We start from the raw sequence: 20,810 nt of genomic DNA, 5'->3' as shown, positions 1-20,810 counted from the left end.
TTTATGGTTAACACACTTTGCAAATTTTGATACCAAATCTAGTAATATTTTGCTCTTGTATGAATGTAACCAAGTGCATACTTCCCTTTACAGATGAGTAAATTATAAGAAACAAAACTGCACTACCCTGAATAACATAAACTTATTAAAACCGTACGGTAAAATGTATATGAATATCGATCATGCGTTTATTTACATAGCAACTCAAACAAGGAAGTGATTAAACTTAATTTAAAAATGGCCGTAGACGGGCGTAAATTTAACCAAAATTTGTATCATGGTTCGGACATAGAACATGATTTTCCGTGTTTACCGTGCACTAAAGAAGGGAAGAATGTAGCCGCTATCAAACACTGTGTGGAATGTGACGAAAATCTTTGTCAAAAATGTGTTGGTGATCACAATAAGTTTTCAGCAATGAGAGGTCATCAGTTACTAGACACGGTGAAACAACCGAGCGGGAACAAGCAAGAATTACCAAGTCAAAAATGTGAAAAACATGGAGGAAAATTGATAGATGTCTACTGCCCTGGTCATGATAAGGTTGGCTGCTCAACTTGTATGACCGTTGAACACAGGTAGGAAATTTAACTCTACTTTCGGTTTCAATAACAAACAAATGTTGTCTCCATGGTGATGTATCATTTAAAATTAAGTTGAAATTAATCATAATTGATGGGGGGAGAAATATAAACTTATTCTGGTCAGTGATTCATACCATTTTAAATCATAGTTGTTTCTTCTTTAAATACTTCATAATAATTTATTGGATAAAATACGCAGTAGAGACCATGTAACATTATTTTGACCCCATTGCAAATAGACCCCATGGGTCATTGAACTGAACCTTAGTCATTTTTCAACGTTGAGAACGGACCCTACAATCAACTCAACATTAGAGTTATTTTTAAAGGTTAGTTAAATTTTAGTTAAAGTAAGAAACGGAATCTCTCACAAACGTCATGAAAATAAATACACAAGCATAACATTATTAAGCCTTGGCCCATGCGAACTATTAGTACTTCGTCAAGAAAGGCAATATAATTTGTATGCTGGAGAGGGAACTGTTTTACGAAAGTTTAAGACAATGATTTCCAACAAATGGATCTATGTGGTCGGAAACTTATCACAAATTAGAAAACTTTTTATTTTTACTATTTTTATGTAAAAAATCACAAACTTATTTGATGAATATTATTTGCACTTAAGTCCACCATGTTGTGTAACTGGTATTATTTGTGTATATATCATTTTAAGTATATAACTGGTACGAAAATTCCATGCTACGGGCATCTTGTTATTCAAAAGGCTACCTATAGGACATTTGCAAGTAATTGCTAGAACATTAAAATTAAAATTTTCTAGTACATTCTTTCTATTCTTCGATATATATCATGATATTTTATCGTTAAAGTTACTAGTAATTTATGTATTCAATATTTTACATAGTCGACAATTTCGAGCTTCTATCTATCACATAAAATTTGTGCACTTTGATTTATGTCTTATTTTCTAATTCAAATTTCATACCAATAAATATTTTACGTCTGCTTAACCAACCTCCTCGCACCTTGCTTTTCTGTACTTATCAGGGGAAGTAAACGATGCTGATACACCACATTTTTCGCAGCGGTTACTTCCCCGGAACAATAAAAAATGCACTAAATGAAATATAATACGCAAGATTAAAAGATAACACGGCTGTTGTAAATCCTTTTAATAGGGATATATGGGTTTTAATTAGAATATCATGATTATTATCCTTTAAACATTAATAACAGTAGAAGGAAATCACTTAAATACCAGCAGGCGACCCCGTTGATAGCGGATAATATAAATATACATATCACATGATGAGAAAATGTACAGCCTAACCGGGACTCAAACCATGGACCCTATACACACTATCTCTCCTTATTTATGAACAATTCTGAACCGTGACATACATTATTCTGCATGCAATGTATATTATAGTTCACTACATAAGTACCATATAGCTGTCCGTTAATTATCAGTTTTGTCGATGGATTGGTAAATTGTTAAAAGCTCCTGGACCACTTAATTAAAACTGAATAAATATTTCATCACTTAAATATCTGATTTTTTTATGTAACTGTTTCATGTGTAAGACATGTATAGGCAAATATTACTTTGATCACTTATCAATGATAAAGAATACCCTGTCCATATTTAGTCAGTTTTCAACGAGGATCATTTTTTTCACGCGTCAAAGGGTCATTAAATAATGGGAAGGGATCAATTTTCAAAGTTGAAAATGCATCTAAATCCATTGAAAAATGACCTATGGAGTCTATCTGTAACGGCGTCAAAATTTAATATTACACCCTCACATTCTTATGAGTAACCCATTAGAAAATGACCACCCCAGGCAAATACCTTGCGTATATTTTCACTTGAATACATTTCTAAATCATAAACATGGATATACGTAGTAATAATATTTTAAAAACTCTCTTTACAACATAGAAGATCCTCAGGAAACATTTTGTGTACATGCATATCCGTTAAACAAAGAGATAATGCGCGGACTCTTTTATTATAAAACACAATTAAATATAATGAAATGTTTAGCAAGTACATGAAGTAATGACAGAAAATTATTTTTGGTCCGGTCTTTTTCCAGCGCATGCATAGTTTATACCATAACAAAAGGGATGTATTTGCGTGGGGCGGGCATTTTATGGGTTACACACTATATGATGTTTTGGCTCTACGGTTCACATTATATAATACTTTGAATAAGTGGGTATCACTTTTTCGGTGTTACAGTATGATCCGTTTTTTTTCTTTCCGCCTGGTCGTCATTTAATAATAGGCAAGATCAGTTTCAATCTTTTAACTTTTGTATTGTGTTATCAGTCATGCGTTGAATGATCTATAAGGTTATTCTGGTTCATTTAACCAATACAATTCAACTCGAGGTAAATAAACCTTGCTAAGCTATACGTATCTCTTTCCTTTTTATGGTTTCAGTACAATAGAGGTTAAATAAAAGAACTAAATAAAATAGTGTTTGTTTTCTCCTCTTGTTTTCTTCCAACAAAAAATACCGCCACACAAAATATGTTATTGCCAAAAATTGCCAATGAGAATCTGTAACATGTTTTAGCATTGTAAATATACAGACTGGTATACATGTTAAATAAAACTTTAGCAATATGTTTTCACTTTTAAATAGTTGCTAAACCTTTACAATTTTTCTTATTTTAATTCTATAAAAATCATGTATAATAGATAAATAAATAAACAAATAAATAAAAAACCAACAAACAAATAAATAAATAAATGAAAATTATGATACATGGAAAAAGAATATTTTGGATGAAAAAATAATTTCTTTAATCAAACTAAATCATATGGGTCGTGGGAGGGAAAACAAGATCATTTTAAAATTTGCTCACCTTCATATCTCTTTTATCTTTACAGACATAGCACAGAAACAAGATTTATTTACATGGTGAGATAATAAATGATTACATTGAAATATTACACTTCCGAGAGTTCATTTTTTTCACGGATATTTAAATAGCCGTACAAGGAAACATATGTGATAAGACAAACGCGAAGTAATGATAAAACATTTGTACCAGATTTGAGTCCTACCAGATTTGATTGAGTACTACAACACCATACCAATTCAGTTATTGTATCACCATTTATCTATGATTAATGATACAAATCAGTTCAATTTATGACATACATTATTCGAATCAACAGTTTGCTTGCTTAGCCCAATAGGGAGAACATTCATGGCTTATTGGTTCGATCATCGAGTGTGGCGTATTCAGTTAAATGATCATTTTTCTCACATCGCTGTTTCGAGAATCATGTAGGATAATAAGGGAGTCATTTGCAGATCGAGAGATTGATAATTACTGGTTAGCTATATAAAAACTTGTGAGATGGATCAACCGCCCCGATATGACAAAATATTGTTAAAATCGGATGAAATCCACAAATTTAAAACAAACAATCAAACACAAATCCGCAATGTCATGATATTATATTTTTAACACGAAAGTGGATATTTAGGTCTATAACACGATTACATTACACAAATATATTTATTCTTTAATTTGCGATATTTTTTTAAGAGAAGTATAAAAACATCAAGTGTTTTTAGTGAATATGATATGAAATCGTATCTCAGCGCGAGTGAAAAAGTGGATATATTTATGTGAGAAACCAATCGCAACATCTCGGCCCTTTCCGTCAAAGTCCGGATAAGGACCTCGAACACAGATTTAAAGTAATTATGCCCGTATTTCTGTATTACCAGGTACGTATATTAATTAATAAACGTACCTGGTATAGCCCACGCTAAATCATTTAACATGTACACACTTAGTTTTTTTATTGCTGGGAGTTGTTGACGACGTTTATTCCAATATATCGAGTAAAACCTAAATTAAGTAAACACATATACAATTAACCTGTACGTTATTCATATACTTATAAATAAATTGTGGTTGTTGAAACCAAAGTACAATATGTCTACCGATTGGCATCAATTTGTATTTGTTCATGATTCTACATCAGTGGACATTTTTAAATTGATTATGGTTGTAAGACATATTTGCAATTATAAGTTTATCGAAATAGACTTTATTTTCCTTCGGATGTCAAACATATACATTTGTTATACATTATTGAAAACTACAAGCTGTGATAATTTACATTTAAAATCACGTGGTAGAGTTCATTTCAGTCCGTATTTAGTCCAAGGTTTTATTAATAATTGCAGAGATGATTCGGTTGTGTGGTAACATTACATAATCACACACACACAAAAAAACAGAACAAAAACAACTACATATTTTTAATGCTGATTTACTAACAATCAACAGCTATTGATGATCTCATTGAAGCGCGGGAAAAAAGCAGTTAAGCTGACGTCACGCCGTCAACAGCGGGGCGTCCGGTGCACACATATAATTACACCAAGTGATCATAGTGGTGCAACATTTTTACAACTTAAGTGAAATGATAATAATGTATTTCAATAAAGAGTATCAATTTGAAAATTACTGTAATCAAAATATTGATAAAGTGTTATCATTCTTAAGAAATTATCACAATAAAATTACATATCATTTACAAACTCGTTTTGTTTGAATCTTTAAAGTTTGTGGTAATGCACATACCAACAACAAATGGTAAAGCTATTTCGGTCGCAGAAGGTGATACAGTGAGTGATATAATTTAAATCTGACCGATTAATATCATTTTTACACCTGTAAACATTAAATTGTAGACTATACAAAGTAATTATAGGCATAAAATCAAATGTATGAATAACTGTTAAAACGACTGTATCTGAGGTTTATATCATTACAGAAGCTGTACAGACATTACCTTCATACCAGACTTAGCGTGTAAGACTGATACCATTCAGGCAATGAAGCTCCTCGAAACCGAAATAAACACACTTAAATCCCGCTTCATGGCGTTAAAACAAAAGAAAGTGAAGGAACTGGATAATGCAAGAAAAGAAAAAAGTCAATTGATTAAAGAAATAAAATCAGAAAGGAAGAATATCAACGACCGCTTAGACAAGATGGAAATGGAACTTCTTCAAGAAGTGGATGCAACCTTCCAGACCAAACTGAAACATATAGAGGCAAACATGAAAGAAGTTGATGCGCGGATCGCTGCACTACAAGAAAGTCTTCAGAAGATAAATTTTGCTAAACATGAAAACGAATCAGAGAAATATGTACAGGTGAAACGTATCAAGAAGAAATATAATAATTCAATGGATTGTTTAAAAGACTTTGAAAGGCCAAGCAAAACAGGCACATTACGGTTTGATCCATACCGGCATGAGACTGATTCGGAATGCAATGCTATCGGAAGCATACTTCATCTTCCAGCCATTGAAGTAGACAACAGTTTTGGTGAATTTAATGTACGGATAGAAGATGACAAGGAGTCGTGTCGGATAACTGACATGTGCATGTGCGAAGACGGTTGTATTGTACTGAGTGATTACAGCAATAAGAGGATCAAGAAGATTAATGAATCATTCCAGGTCGTATATTCGCTGAATGTCACTGACAATCCTGTTGGCATTTGCCAAGTGGGAACATCATTGCTTGCCGTTACTCTTATTAATGATAGAAAAGTTCAGTTTATCTCTCAAAAAGATACAATGGAGTTACAACAGTCGTTCGAAGTCGGTGATAGATGTCGGGATATTGCTTACAGTGACGGGCTGATCTATGTTTGTTGTGGCGGATCAAAGACTTTTAAAGAAAGTGTTGGTCATCTTGAGGTATATTCATTTACAGGAACATTGCTTAAATCATACTATGGTGAGATTAAATATCCTTTACGTCTAGCATTTCTACGCTCTTCAGTGAAGATGTTTGTGACTGACAGGTATAAAGGTATCCTTCTCATAGACGAAACGGGAGGCATGACAAACATTAATGTAGATAACAAAGTATTCTCTGATGCTGAAGGTATCTGTAAGATAAACAAGAGTCAGTTCTGTGTTGCTTTTTATCTATCACACAATGTTCTTTTGATGTCATGTGACGAAAAGGATCAAATAGAACTATTGGCAAGAAATAATGGATTACAAAATCCTAGGGGTTTGTGTTTCGATTACAAAAGGTCGAGGCTTCTTGTCTATTGTCATAAAAGTGACAAAATAATGGTTTATACTTTAAAAATAACTGATTGATTTGTCAATAAGGAAAAAAAGCTTTGTGATATTTAGAGCGTTTCAGTGTTGTCTCGTTGAAATCAGATCAAATTACCGTTTGTGAAATGAGGAAGATATGTGTAACTGAAAATATTTTGTCTTGTGAAAAAAAAATGGAATGTTTTAACACTTTACTGCAAAAATATAGCTAATGATCAGATAAATATTAAATTCAATTATATGTTCGGTGTTTTTTTGCAGTCGTTTTATATGCTATAAGTCTAATTCATTTTTTTAAATTTAAGATGTTCATGTAATTTAATAGATGACTTCAAATAATTATGAGCATAGAGACTATCAATCGCATCATCTCGGTTCTTTCCGACAAATTTCACACGAGGGGTTCCGATTGACAGACTACACAAAGCATTATACACTATGTTGTATTCATCAAAAACTTTTTCTGATGATTGTTTATTTTTGAATGGTTCTAATAAGTTTACTGGAACTTGATGAAATTCAATGCTGAAAAAATATATTGTTGAAAAGGAAGAAATTATGCACTAATAAAGTAATATCTGTAATGAAAAGGTTTTGAACTTATTCTGATAAAATATTAAGCACTTTATAAATAAAAATGTAGAAAGGAATAAAAACCTTAAGGACTTTTAAGAAGTTAAATAAATACAATTAGCAATATTAAGAAAACTACTTGTTGCCATATCTTTTGAATTGTGAATATTATTATAATTAATAATTATGTACATTGTTAATGACTGTTTTCGTCTATATATATCTAGATTGATGTTTTTTTGCACAAACAAATATACTTCGTTTAACAGTTTGCACATATGCCTTCCGTAGCAGTATCTATAACAAATATCTAAGTTCTTTCGAAAATAATCTTAAAAAATGTGCAATAAAAAATAATGTCGCTCAAAACAAAAGTCTCCTCCAAGTGGGAACAATGCTCGCTTTTTTCTTACTTCTTAAGTCAAACACATAGAAGGAAAATATTGTAGTAAAGAATTCCGTTTGACAACATAATTTTCTTGTACAACATATAATTCAAAATTCATATTTGAGATATAAAGTCAAGGTCATTCACAGATTAAGGTCAAACTAAAATTATTCAACATGTCAGTGTGGTCGTATTTGTTGTTGTACCATTTATGAATTCAGACAATGATTCAAATCGCTCCGACCATGATATAATAATGAAAACTTGTTTGCGTTATTGTTGTCGCGAATGTAACATATTTATTTCTACAAGATTGTAAAAGACATATTTTCTATATCTTATGTTAAATTTCACGTAAAAGATGATTAAATTGTAACATAATAACTTATGTTTTGATTATCATTAAAAGAATACCATGTTACTTTCTTTTTTAGCTCACCTGAGCTAGCTCAGGGTGAGCTTTTAGGATCGTTGAATGTCCGTCGTCCGTCCACACATGTTCGTTAACACTCTAGCGGTCACATTTTTGCCTCAATCATCATCAAACTTTGTCAGGATGCTTGTCTAGGTAATAGCTCGGATGAGTTCGAACATGGGTCATTTCAGATGAAAAACTAGGACACGGGAGCTAAAAATAGAAAAACCTTGTTAACATTCTAGTTGTCACATTTTTGATTCAATTATCATAAACTTGGTCAAGATGTTTGTCTTCGTAATTGCTCGGATGAGTTTCAACATGGGTTATCTCGGATGAAAAACTAGGTCACAGGAGCTAAAAATAGAAAAACCTTGTTAACACTCTAGAGGTCACATTTTTTAATCAATTGTCATCAAACTTGGTCAGGATGCTTGTCTCGGTAACTGCTCGAAGAGTTCGAACGTGGGTCATCTCGGATGAAAATCTAGGTCACAGGAGCTAAAAATAGAAAAATCTTGTTAACATTCTTGTGAAAACTGTTTTGATCCAAATATCCTAGAAATTAGTCTGGAAGTTTGTGTGGATGATTTCTGGGTCAAGTTTGAACATGGGTCATCTCGGATGAAAAACTAGGTCACACCGGCCAAATATGGATAATCCTTGTTAACACTCTAGTGGTCACATTTTGACTCACCTGTCATGAAACTTGGTCGGAATGCTTGTCCAGGTAATTGTTCGGATGAGTTCGATGGGTCAGGTGAGCGATCTAGGGCCATCTTGGCCCTCTTGTTTTTCAATTTTTCAAATTCACAATGATTTTCTATATAAATGTGCACATAAAAATATTACTCTATATTATGAATAATTATTATTATGAATATAATATTTGACTTACATATAAATATAAAAATATTAAAAAAATGAAAATAGGAAGATAACTGGCTTAGTGCTATTCAAATTGACGATTCAAGTAAACGACTTCCGAGAAAAAATTACTTAGCGAGTATGATCAACTATGTATGTTTGTTTTTATAATTGAAGAAGTCCGATTTGTTTGAATGATTGTGTATGTTTCTTTTTATTGTTTCCATTATGAAATACGACTTTTACTGAGGACACGCATTGTATAAGGAAAGGTGATGTGTAACACAGCATTTCCTTGTCAAAATATTTTAAATGCATTAATTACATATACGAAAATCATTTCAATATTATTGATTAATCTTATTTCTTTTTTATAAATTTGGAAAACATATAATGTTTAATGAATATTTTGATAGAAATTACTTTTAGATTCTCAACGGATTCATTTTACAACTATTGTATAAAAATGTCATAGTGGTCTACTGAATGAAATATTATCACCTTTAAATGTTAATACTTTATGGCTTGCAGATAGTCTTTTTCCTAGTCTTTTTATACAACAACCCATACATGATTATCTAGTGACATTTATTGCTTATATAGGCTTAATTACTATAACTATAAATTTTCGATTTATATTGTCCTACATTGAATTTCGAACGAACGACATCAAGTCTTAATTACAACTTTAAAACTAGCGTCACCAAGAAAATTAAAACTTAACTAAGACAATTCAGATGCTGGCTTTTATAACAATATATGTGGACAATTATTAAGTTTGTGAAAAATCATTATTCCATCAAAGTGAAAATACAGGAATGAAATGAACACTGATCTCTTTGTTTTGTAATATACAATCATTTACAAAGAGAATACTGGATGTCACTGATTAAACAAAAGGAACTTATACACCAGTATCCCACTCAACAACAGATGGTTGCCGTATAGGGTGCTTAGTGCGCCAGCCAGTCTAATTTCTAATTTAATATATAACCCCAAACTGCAGGCCCTGCCGGTGATCCTCAGTTACACATTACTTACAAAGTTAAGCCCAATTACAATGCATGGCAAAAAAATATATAGAGGATATTTGTTTGTTTGTGTGTAAGATGAAATTTTATTTCATCGAGTGAGCTTTAAAAACAGTATTCTCACGAGTGGCGTAGCCACGAGTGAGAATACTGTTTTTAAAGTTCACGAGATGAAATAAAATTACATTTTACACAACAAACAGACAAATTTTCTTTTTATTTTATGCTTAAAAACAAGTTAAAACGAAATTTCCATAATTTTAACGTTAATATTAAAATCTGTTTCCCCCATTGAGAGCCCCATTTAGACGGAATTTCTCATTTAAAACAAGAAGTCTTGAGCTGAAAAATAAGTCCGCCAATCGAGGTTAAATGACGGTGATATTTATTCATTTTATTAAAAAAATATGAATGATCGCTTGTTTTAATCATAAAAACAAACAATTCTTGCAGGAGAAAATTCCAACCATCCATCCATATTTCTGTTACTTACTGCGAATTTATATTAGACCAGGCTTTCTAAAATGTAAACGGCAGCCATTTTTTAAAGTTGTGTATTTCATGGGAGGAAAATAATTGTGTAAGATTCAGAAGGATATAATTTGGATTTGTTAGTCATACACCTTTTTAAAAGAAAGAAAACTTATTTGAGGATTGTAACAGACAAAAAATAAGTGTTGACAGAAGTGAAAACATTCAGAAAAGGAGCTAGGAAAATGGAAAAATTGGAAGCTTGCTGAAGGAACGCTGGGTTGTTTTAACTTATTTTACGAGTGATGGCTGTCAATGCTTTTCAATTTTTCATAAAGCATACGGCAGTTATTGCTCGTAGGATACTTTAATATGCCCAAATGTCATCAATAGCCCGTTTTGCATGGGGAAGGAATGTATTTTTCAGACTGTAAAAACGAAACAAAAAAAATTTAGAGACAAAATTTGGTGATTGGAATTTGAAGGAATAGAAGTAAGTTTTCTCTCTGTGTTACTTTTGACATTTAAGTTATTTATCTATTTCAGCTTTGCTATTTCTTTTAACAGCCTGACATTGTCAGAATTGTCGGTAAAAATAAAATTGAGGTACCACATGGGGAAAATCTTAAAAAAGTAGTTTCGTCATTGAAAAAAGTGAAATTATATTTTGATAATTTTCACTGTGAAATTATCAAATATAATTTTCACGGATAAATCAGTTATCCACTGAAAAGCATAAAATAAAAATTTATAATAATTTTACCTTCAAAGTTAAGGTCATTATGAGTCAATGTCATTGTGATTTTAATTTTGTTTAAGACATTCTCTTCAAGGTCTTGTGCTCCAGTATCTTGTAATCCATTAATAAATTACAGTTATAGCAAATTATAGCTAAATTTAGAAAAAAAAACATTAATTCAACCTTCAAAGTCAAGGTCATCGATGAGTTAAGGTCAAAACAAATTTGGTCTATCTAAAGGTCTTGTCCAAAAGATTATTATGTCCAAATTAAGAGTCAATCATAAGAAATAACAATTGTAGCAAATAATAAGTAAAATTAACATACCAAATGAGACCTGCACAAAATATGTCCCCTGCGAAATGAATTCGTTAAATACCAAAGGCTGTTAAAGCAAACGTGTAAAAAATTTGTTTTTAGCACAAATGACCTTGACCAAATCGACCCCACCTATTTTAAATACCGAAATTCTTGTCCTTAACGAAAGTGACCCAAAGCTCCAGCAAAGCGTAGATTACCAACTTATTACACACCAAATATCACTGAAATCCATTAAAAGATAAATGTTGTATAACCAAAAGTGTAAAAGCCTATTTTAGCACTGGTAAAACCTCGACCTTTACTGAGTCAAGTGATCCCCTAATCTCCACTTATACATAGAGGAACAATGCAGAAATCTGTAAATGAATAAAGACTTTGAAGAAAGAATTGACCCCAATGATCCTCAAACTCGATCCAAAGATATATTCCTAGCAAATATGGAAGGCACCTGTTATTTAAAAAAAGGCTGTATGTGGCGAGTAATAATTGCATTTTAGCACTGGTGACCTTGATATGTACTGGACTTTCCAAAGTATCTACATATTAAAAATGAAAAATATACCAGGTAGACCAATGAATGAAGATGCAAGTATGAAAGCGCGACAGAACTGCAGAGGTGCTCGGACGGATGAAGCGGCGACTATATACTCCCGAAATTTTGTGAAGCGCATTAAAATCTACTAATTCAATACGTTTTATATATCACTTATGATAATTGCATACATATCTGAATTTTTGTGGTTAGCCGTTTACTATAACAAATAAAAAAAGTCTACTTACTTATCCGTATAATATTCATAATGATATATTCCTAATCAGCATACAACACCGTAGGGAACGTGTTACAGTATCGCGTTTTCCAGTTACAGTATAGAATTTTAAAGATGGAGGATTATTTGTTGGGAGGACAGGTAGGCGATTTTTATTCCGGTCCATACTACAAGTCGTTTAGTTTCTAAAAGATGTTTTTGTGCTTTGCTTGTAAGAAACAGAGTCCGGTATCTAGTCATATATTTCTTCAGACCCTGCGCCGCAGATTTATCGCTATATTGTCTCGTAGATATGCAGATTTGACTGTTTGTAAATTTGAATCGAGAGACCAACGCATTTTTCTCCAATTTCGACATTATTTATGCATGCCTAGAAAAAGTAAATCTGCAAAACGTTAGTCCTTAATGTTAGGAAACGTTTATAAAAGTAAATGACCAGTTGAACCTATTTTCCTGTTCGTTAAATGCGTTTGAAAAAATAAACAATGTTACAGTATAGAGCGAGTTGATTTGTGCAGGGCTACAGCATAGACCTAGCGATTTGTATCCAATTTTGTTACAGTTTATACCCAGATTTCGGTTACAGTTTAGACTTCGATATTTTCTAAATATATTAGGTAAAATGTATGAATGTTACATAGACTTTTAAATCTCTGTGAGCTTATTGGCCCGATGGTTATTCGTCCGTCTGTCGTACATATGTGTGTGCAATCTCATCCGCTCAGTAACTACTTGACTAAATATGATGAAATTTACATGACTTTCTACCCATTAAGTTGTTCAAATGGTTTCGGTTGCAATCGGGGATACGAAAACCCATAACATAGATTTTGAAAAAAGGCTATGTTTAAAGACCCTTTTCATCTCGAACCAAAAGCATTCAAATCAAATCCATGATCATGGCGTCATTTCGAATGCTTCTTTGTTGAAGTTACGATTATTTTGTCATTATTAAATTAAAAGTCGTTTTTTATTTATTTCAGACATCCTGTATAGCAGTTTTCATGTTTCTGAAAAAGAAAATAATATTGAAAGTTATAGAGTATAAATTAAGGTCAGACAATTACAATATATTCTCTAGTGAGCCTGATGGAGGTACATAATAGTCGGGATAAGGCGGTCGACTTCAAATCATCTTTCATTTACTGCTGTAGTTGAAATCCAATCGTTGGGATTCTGTTTTTCTCCATTTAATTGTCACATCCGTGTTATTTGTGCCGTGTGGCGGCTGTACAAAGTCTCCCCGTACGTTTAATTAATGATGTTATATTTTCGATCCTTGAAGATCGTTCAGCACGACATGCACTTTCCAGTACCGTCCAAGAACAGGCTCAATCAAACCAAGCCTGCAACATTTTCAATTTTGGGGTGTTGGACTTTCTTTAGAGATTCTGTTTTTCTCTATTTTTTGGGATTCTTTGTATGTGAGAAATCTATCAAGCTTATTTACGGAAGGTTGGTGGTACTAGTCAGGTGCCCGCTCATGTCTGAAATGTTTCACAAAGGGTATCTGGGGTCTTTCTTTACACTAAAGCAGGAATGTTTTCACATGACCTCAGTGTCGTTGAAACTTAAAATCCAAGAATGCCAAAAGTAACAAACCCTTTTAAATACTTACAAAATACATTATGGTAGATGGAAATTCCAACTTAAAATAAAAATTTAAGGTTGCAGTATTGCTCACTTAAATACTGTTTAATCCTTCTTAGGGTAATGCCTGCTTGTTAATTGTGTCTTTTGACAGCTTATCTATGGTATGCAGGATTCATAACCTCCGATCCCCTCTCAAAATTTCATTTTGTTTAGTTTCACTCATTGTATTCTCGTTTAGGGCACACGCAATTTTTAACCTGGGGGTAATATGCCGCTTTTCATAGAATGGCAATAACGTGTCACATTGAAGGTTCCATGAAAACCGCCATATGAACACATCCACAGATGTTAAAAAAATCATGTTTAATGTGAATTCTGCTGAAGCCGGTGCTAGAAGGCGTGGACGGTAGCTTGCAGTTACCACTACCGTCAATGAACAGGTTTAATCAAACTGAGCCTGCAACATTTTCATGTTTTCCGTGTTGGACTTCTGTTAAGGATTCTTTTTTTCTCTATTTTATTACTAATAGGCATTATTATAATGTGTAATGAAATCAAGCAATAATCTTTCTTCTCTCAATACAATTCGATAAAAGTTACAGTTGTTGTCGTGAAAACAGTCCTTGGGACATTACTTATTCTGCAAAAAGTCTCAATTTGAAACTTAATGTAAGAAAAATAGCAAACTATTACTTTTCTGCTGAAGAAAAAAGTAACACAACCTTTCAAGAATGTATTAAATATAAAGGTAGGAGTTATTTCATAAAAATAATAGATACACGAACTTTGTTTGAAATTTGGCAAGTATCTAAACTGTAACAGAAATCTGGGTATAAACTGTAACAAAATTGGATCAAAAACCCTAGGTCTATGCTGTAACCCTTCAAAATTAGCCTCGCTCTATACTGTAACATTGTTTATTTTTTCAAACGCATTTTACCAACAGGAAAATAGGTTCAACTGGTCATTTACTTTTATAAATGTTTCTAAACACAAAGGACTAACGTTTTGTAGATTTACTTTATCTAGGCATGCTTAAATAATGTCGGAATGGGAGAAAAATGCGTTGGTCTCTCGATTCAAATTTTCAAACCGTCAAATCTGCACATTTATGAGACAATATAGAGATAAATCTGCGGCGCAGGGTCTGAAGAAATATATGACTAGATACCAGATTCTGTTCCTTACAAGCAAAGCACTAAAACATCTTTTAGAAACTAAACTACTAGTAGTATGGACCTGAATAAAAATCACCTACCTCTCTTCCCATAAATAATCCTCCATCTTGAAAATTCTATACTGTAACCGAAAAACGCGATACTGTAACACGTTCCCTACGGTGTACAAGTCAACATACAAGTTAATTACTGATCAGGGGAAGTAACCGTTGCTGATACATTACACTTCTCGCCGCAGCGGTTACTTCCCATGTGCAGTAAACAGAACGCAGATTGAAATACAAACAGGCAGATTTAAAGATAACACTGATATTGTAAATCCTTTCTTATAGGCGTAGATGGGTTTGCATTAGTATGTTATCTTTTAAACATTAATAACAGTAGGAGGTAATCATTTAAATACTCGACTTGCAGTCGACCCTGTTAAAAAAACAACATTACCATGCATGTAATTCATAAGTACCTTATAGCTGTTTCGATTGAGTGTTATAAGCTTCTGTACCTCATAAATAAAAATAAATAAATATTTCATCACCTAAAGGTCTGAAAGGAATACAGATTTATCACTGTTTCATGTGTATGACTATATTTAGGCATGTTTGGAAATATTATTTTGATTACTTATCAATGTTTAAGAATACCCTGTTCATATTTGTGTCATTTTTTCACACGTCGGTAGGTCATTTAACAACAGAAAGGGATCAATTTTCAAAGTTTGAAATTGATCACAACCCGTTCAAAAATGACCCATGGAGACAATTTTCAACGGGGTCAAAATCTAATGTTACACTGGCACATTTTAGTAAGTTACCCATTAAAAAATGACCTACCAAGGCAAATACCTTGCGTATTTTGTCCTTGAATACATTGTAATTCACAAACAGGGATGTACGTAGTTAGAATGTTTTAAAAACTCAATAAAGAAGTTTTCCACAGGAAAGAATTACGTACATGTATATGGGTTTAACAAAGAGATAATGCGCGGACTCTTTTATTAATAAAGCACTATAGGGCTCTGTTGTTCACATTATCAAAAACTTTGAATAAGTGTGCATCAATTTTTTTCGGTCTACCTGGTGGGTAATTAACTAATGAGCAATATCAGTTTCAATGTTTAAAATCTAGTATTAAAATATAGAAAGGTTAAATAAAAGGTCTAAATAAAAGAGTATTTGTTTTCTCCTCTTGCTACCTACCAACAAAAAAAATACCGCCATACCAAATATGTTATTGCCAAACAATGTCAATGAGAATCAGTAACATCTTTTACCATTTTAAATATACAAACTTGTATTCATGTTGAATAAAACTGTGGCAACAAGTTAACACTTTTAAACAGATGCTTAACCTTCACAATTTCTTATTTTAATTTCATAAAGTTCATATATAATAAATAGATAAAAATTATGATAAATAGAAAAAACATTTTACATGAAAAAATACTTTCCCTACCCAAATTAAATCATATGAGTTGCGGGAGGGAAAACAAGATAATTTTAAAGGGACTCCACTGAGGTTTTTTGGCATGATGAGACTGATATCATTTCCGGATAAATGTACCATTTGATGTAGGTTTAGACCACTAATCTATGTGCAAAATTTCAGAATAATTGTTTAAATTGTAAAAATGACCCAAAATGAAAACATGTATACAAATAGTTATTTAATGCTGGGAGTTGTTGAATAATGTTATTCCAATATATCGAGTAAAACTTTAATTAAGTAAATACATATACAATGAAACTGTCCGTTATTCATAGACTTACTAGTAAATCATAATTCTACATCAGTGGACATTCTTAAATTGATTATGGTTGTAAGACATAAATATCGATTCAAATTACACCCTTATGGTTCTGAACCAAATTAATCAAAGATTGTTATCCGCTTGCTAAAGAAAGGAAACTATATATATATTATAATACATGAACACTATATTTACTGAGCAGATTCAAAACAAATTTGTAGGTATTTGTATCTGCTAATTTTGTTTTGACAACATCTATTGTTGCAGCTGTATATATTGATATGTCTATTGTACTAACAGATAAATAAACTATTCAATAAATGTGAATATATTGTATCGGTGTGGAATACATAAACTTACGACAATCATTTATGCGTTTTATTTAAATAAATAATTCAGTAAGTTTACTTATAAATCATTAAAGATCCTGTATGTTTTGTGATCGATATTGTTACTGTGTGTATACCACACTTGCAAACAATTATATATGTATATAATTATGCAAATAAAACAATTTTCAAACATCGAAGAATATGTAAAATGTGTACTGCAAATTTTTGTGCACATCATATTTTATCAATAAATTACATGCATACATTTCTTATTGGAAAAATTGACTTAGACTTTATAGAAAATGAATTTCTAATTACCTCCCTTTATTTACATGAAATTTTAAAATGGGTAATATCTTTAAAAATAATGCTTAATGTATCTTACAATACTGACAAACCTTAACTTGAGCATCATATTTATGAAATAAAACCATGAAAAAATTGTGTTACAGGATCTTTAAAAGCCTAGATTATAGTGATGCTCGTGTCTTTCAATAACTGCAAGGTGTTTATGGGGATTAACATAGTTGTATAACACAAAAATCTGCAAAGTTCAGAGATTAAAAGAAATGTATATATTATGACTGTGTTAAATGTATAACTCAAGTAACAAATTTTGTACTCTGCTTCTTGTACAATACAACTGACAAAGGCAAAGATCACAATAAAAGGACCTACAACAAAGGTCGTATGGTTGATTTCTTCTTAATTTTCTTAAAACAATGAGACAGATTGAAAGCTTGATGATCATGATTCTCTTACTCCCATTCTCATGAATAGAAAGAGTACATCAAGCAAGGATTCTTATTATTTATATATGATTATTAACCTCATGGATAATACAGACTAAATTAGAAATCCAGCGAGGGTAGGTCTTAATAAAAACCTGTATATTCATAAAACAGAAATAATGATTTAAAACGGACTCCATCCAGCGAGGGTATGTCTTTGTAAATGATAGAGTACATAAAACCTAATTATTTTGCTTGATTTTACATCCAGTGACGGTAACTGTTTGTAAATGGATATATAAAGTCATAATATCATGTTCATGTAGGCATCCAGCACGTGACAATTTATCTATATGGCTATATAAACAATAGTATTATTCTAGAGTGGACAGCCATTGAGGGTTGGTCTTTGTATATGGCTATCAAACAAGAGTATGTCTTTGTAAATGGGTATATATAAAGACAAAATATCATTCTTGACTGGTTTTTAATTTTTGAAATGCTTATATTGTTTAAATGTTACGTTTATGCTTCAATTATTATAAAATAATCCAACAGTACAATAATTATGCATGTTATCTCAAATTACGGCATACTCGTAAAAAGGTTTTCAATGGTCAGCAGTGTATATACAGTATATTACTGTTGGATTCTTTTATAATAAATGAAGCATAAACGTAAAATTTAAAAAAATAAGCATTTTAAAAATCTTCAGAGCAACAATATTAAGCTTGATAGCAAGTGAAAAATAATGCTAGGAAAGAAAAGCATAATATACCACTCTTATATGTGTTAAAGTTTATTTTTTCTAGGAAGATGTAAAATGTACGGGCTTTATATCCGTGTAACATTTTCACTGTACTTATTGTAAGATTTCTTTAAATCATCACTCTTAAACCAAAACAATTTCTTTCACTAATTGAGTATTTCGGAAATTTAAATTTTCAATTGTTTTCTCATTATTTGTCGATCAAAAATTAGTCACGTATTGTTTGCTTATTGATAGTCATCTATACATGATGTGGTTTAATTGTCGGTCCAATATTTACTTCCTTTATATTAGTTGAGTGTCATCTATAGCTGAACTGTTAGTGGCTTAAGATATATAGAAATCATAAATTGTATATGCTCAAATATAAGTTACCGAAAAAAAGATTTACAATTTTAAAGACATATTGATAATCTATTCACGTTTAACTTTGAGTGCAACTAATCCTTGATATTGAAATATTTCATTTTATTTAAATTTTAAAATTCTAATCTAAAACTCGCTTATAGTTCCATGTGATATTTGCATTCAGTTAATACTGTACATCGGTCTTGATCATAGCCGATGTAACTTTTTAAAATGACCCCATATAATTTTTCTCTAAACTTAAAAGAATCACATACTTTTAAAATCATTATACCGTTAACTGCTGTCGAATGTTATTTTTGCAATGAATGCAAATAAGCTTTTGTAAGTCCAGACACTTCAATGTGTCATTGATTGTACAAAAAGGCCATTTGCTTAAACAAAAAAGAAAACGAAAATATCTGAGTCGCACAAAAATAAAGGAAAGTTGTACCTGTATATGAATACTACATATTTTCTTACTTTTACGATCATTACAATGTCGGTCTTTAAAAATCCATTAATACACTTTATTTAGAATTTAAGTAACACATAACGCCTCTTTAGAAATGCAGCTATACCGATTTCGGTTGATGCTGGTTTTTCAATGCCTCCTCATAAAGAGGACATACTAGTTTTATATGTATTCCATGTGTGCAGTGTAATGTTAGCATTCTGAAACTGGAAACGGTGATCTTGTCCGAAATTTAAAAGGAAATGGCTCACGGTATCATTTAATAAAAAGATGCAACTGGTGGTAAAATAATTCATTTTCTGGACTGTTAAAAGGCGGTAGAAGCATGGGAAAGGACAACGTCTGATTACCTTCGGCTTGATGTAAGTGATGTCAAAAATTTAAATTCATTTATTTATTTGTGTGACCAATTTGATACTCATATATACCCCCAAAATTGAAGTGATGAAATGGATAGCCTAATAGTTTTATTACATTTGAGCATATGTATCGTAAGTAAAAAACCAAACAAACAAACATGAGTTGCAGTCGAATGACAACTCCCCAGCAGTAGTCATTTGTAGAAAATGCTATTAATCTATGTATAGATCAAATCATTTTATATCCTCCTGCAGACTGAAGCTAGGCTTCGGTTATAATAGATATCCCAGAAAGTTTAAAACAATTATGTCCAATAGTAGTGAAAATATTCGGTTAAACTGTTGCACGGACACACGCACGAACAAGTGGACATAACAGTATTTCTTATGTTAGGATAATTATATTGACACTATTTTTTTCGTTTTGTTTTTTGAAAGAGTGAAAGAAAACTGGCTCTTTCGACGCCTGCGGGATATTCACCAATGTAGTGAATTTTTAATATCAATCTTACTAGATCAATCTTACTAGACTCAGAGCTAATTTGAAATTCAAAACATGTTCCATATATTGTTTACTTTAATTTGACAAAAACCTATGTCAGAGTCTGATCGTAGTTAAAAGTTAGCTAGAAATTGAATTTCGACCTCATTATACAGAGCTCAAAACATTTTGGAGGCCATGAGTTAGCGAAGTACCTCCGTGTAAATACATGAATAATGTATTCCGATAAAACTTTGTGTAAGTGTTACATTTTTGTTAAAATATGTTATCTTAATAATGTGATAACGATAAAGAACGTGACAATATAAATCGTCTATAATATATTGGTTTATAAATTTGAACATCTAATTCGATTTGCACGCGTGCATGCGTACGAACACGGGTGCGTGTGTGCTTATGTTTGTAAGTACATCCTAATGTTGTCGAACTAAGTGGGATTGAGATTGCATATGTTAATTTGTAACAGTTTATAACCGAAAACAAGCTAAATTCACTACATTTCGTATTGTCGCGAAAAAGACAACAAACATAAAG

General features: G+C 31.7%; 1 protein-coding gene across 1 annotated transcript; it reads left to right on the top strand.

The window, feature by feature from the left end:
* Nucleotides 1–191: 191 nt before the first annotated feature.
* On the top strand, nt 192–9,018 carry LOC132739129 (uncharacterized). Its single transcript, XM_060726787.1, has 2 exons — nt 192–578; nt 5,359–9,018. Exons 1-2 carry the CDS (start codon nt 238–240, stop codon nt 6,707–6,709), a joined length of 1,692 nt encoding a protein of 563 aa, XP_060582770.1. The 5' UTR covers nt 192–237; the 3' UTR covers nt 6,710–9,018.
* The last annotated feature ends 11,792 nt before the right edge of the window (nt 9,019–20,810 follow it).

This window comes from Ruditapes philippinarum, unplaced genomic scaffold (genome assembly GCF_026571515.1).
Source record: "Ruditapes philippinarum isolate M1 unplaced genomic scaffold, ASM2657151v2 ctg12370_1_1_1_1, whole genome shotgun sequence".
Taxonomy (NCBI): Eukaryota; Metazoa; Mollusca; class Bivalvia; order Venerida; family Veneridae; genus Ruditapes; species Ruditapes philippinarum.
The sequence above is the reverse complement of the archived record's forward strand: the minus strand, read 5'-3'. Positions and strand labels throughout refer to the sequence as shown.

What these genes read in the sequence shown, in the direction of transcription:
- LOC132739129 (XM_060726787.1), top strand. Translation starts at nt 238, where the DNA reads ATGGCCGTAGACGGGCGTAAATTTAACCAAAATTTGTATCATGGTTCG. An exon ending in TGTATGACCGTTGAACACAG is followed by an intron (nt 579 to 5,358) that starts GTAGGAAATTTA and finishes ATATCATTACAG; the next exon opens with AAGCTGTACAGACATTACCT.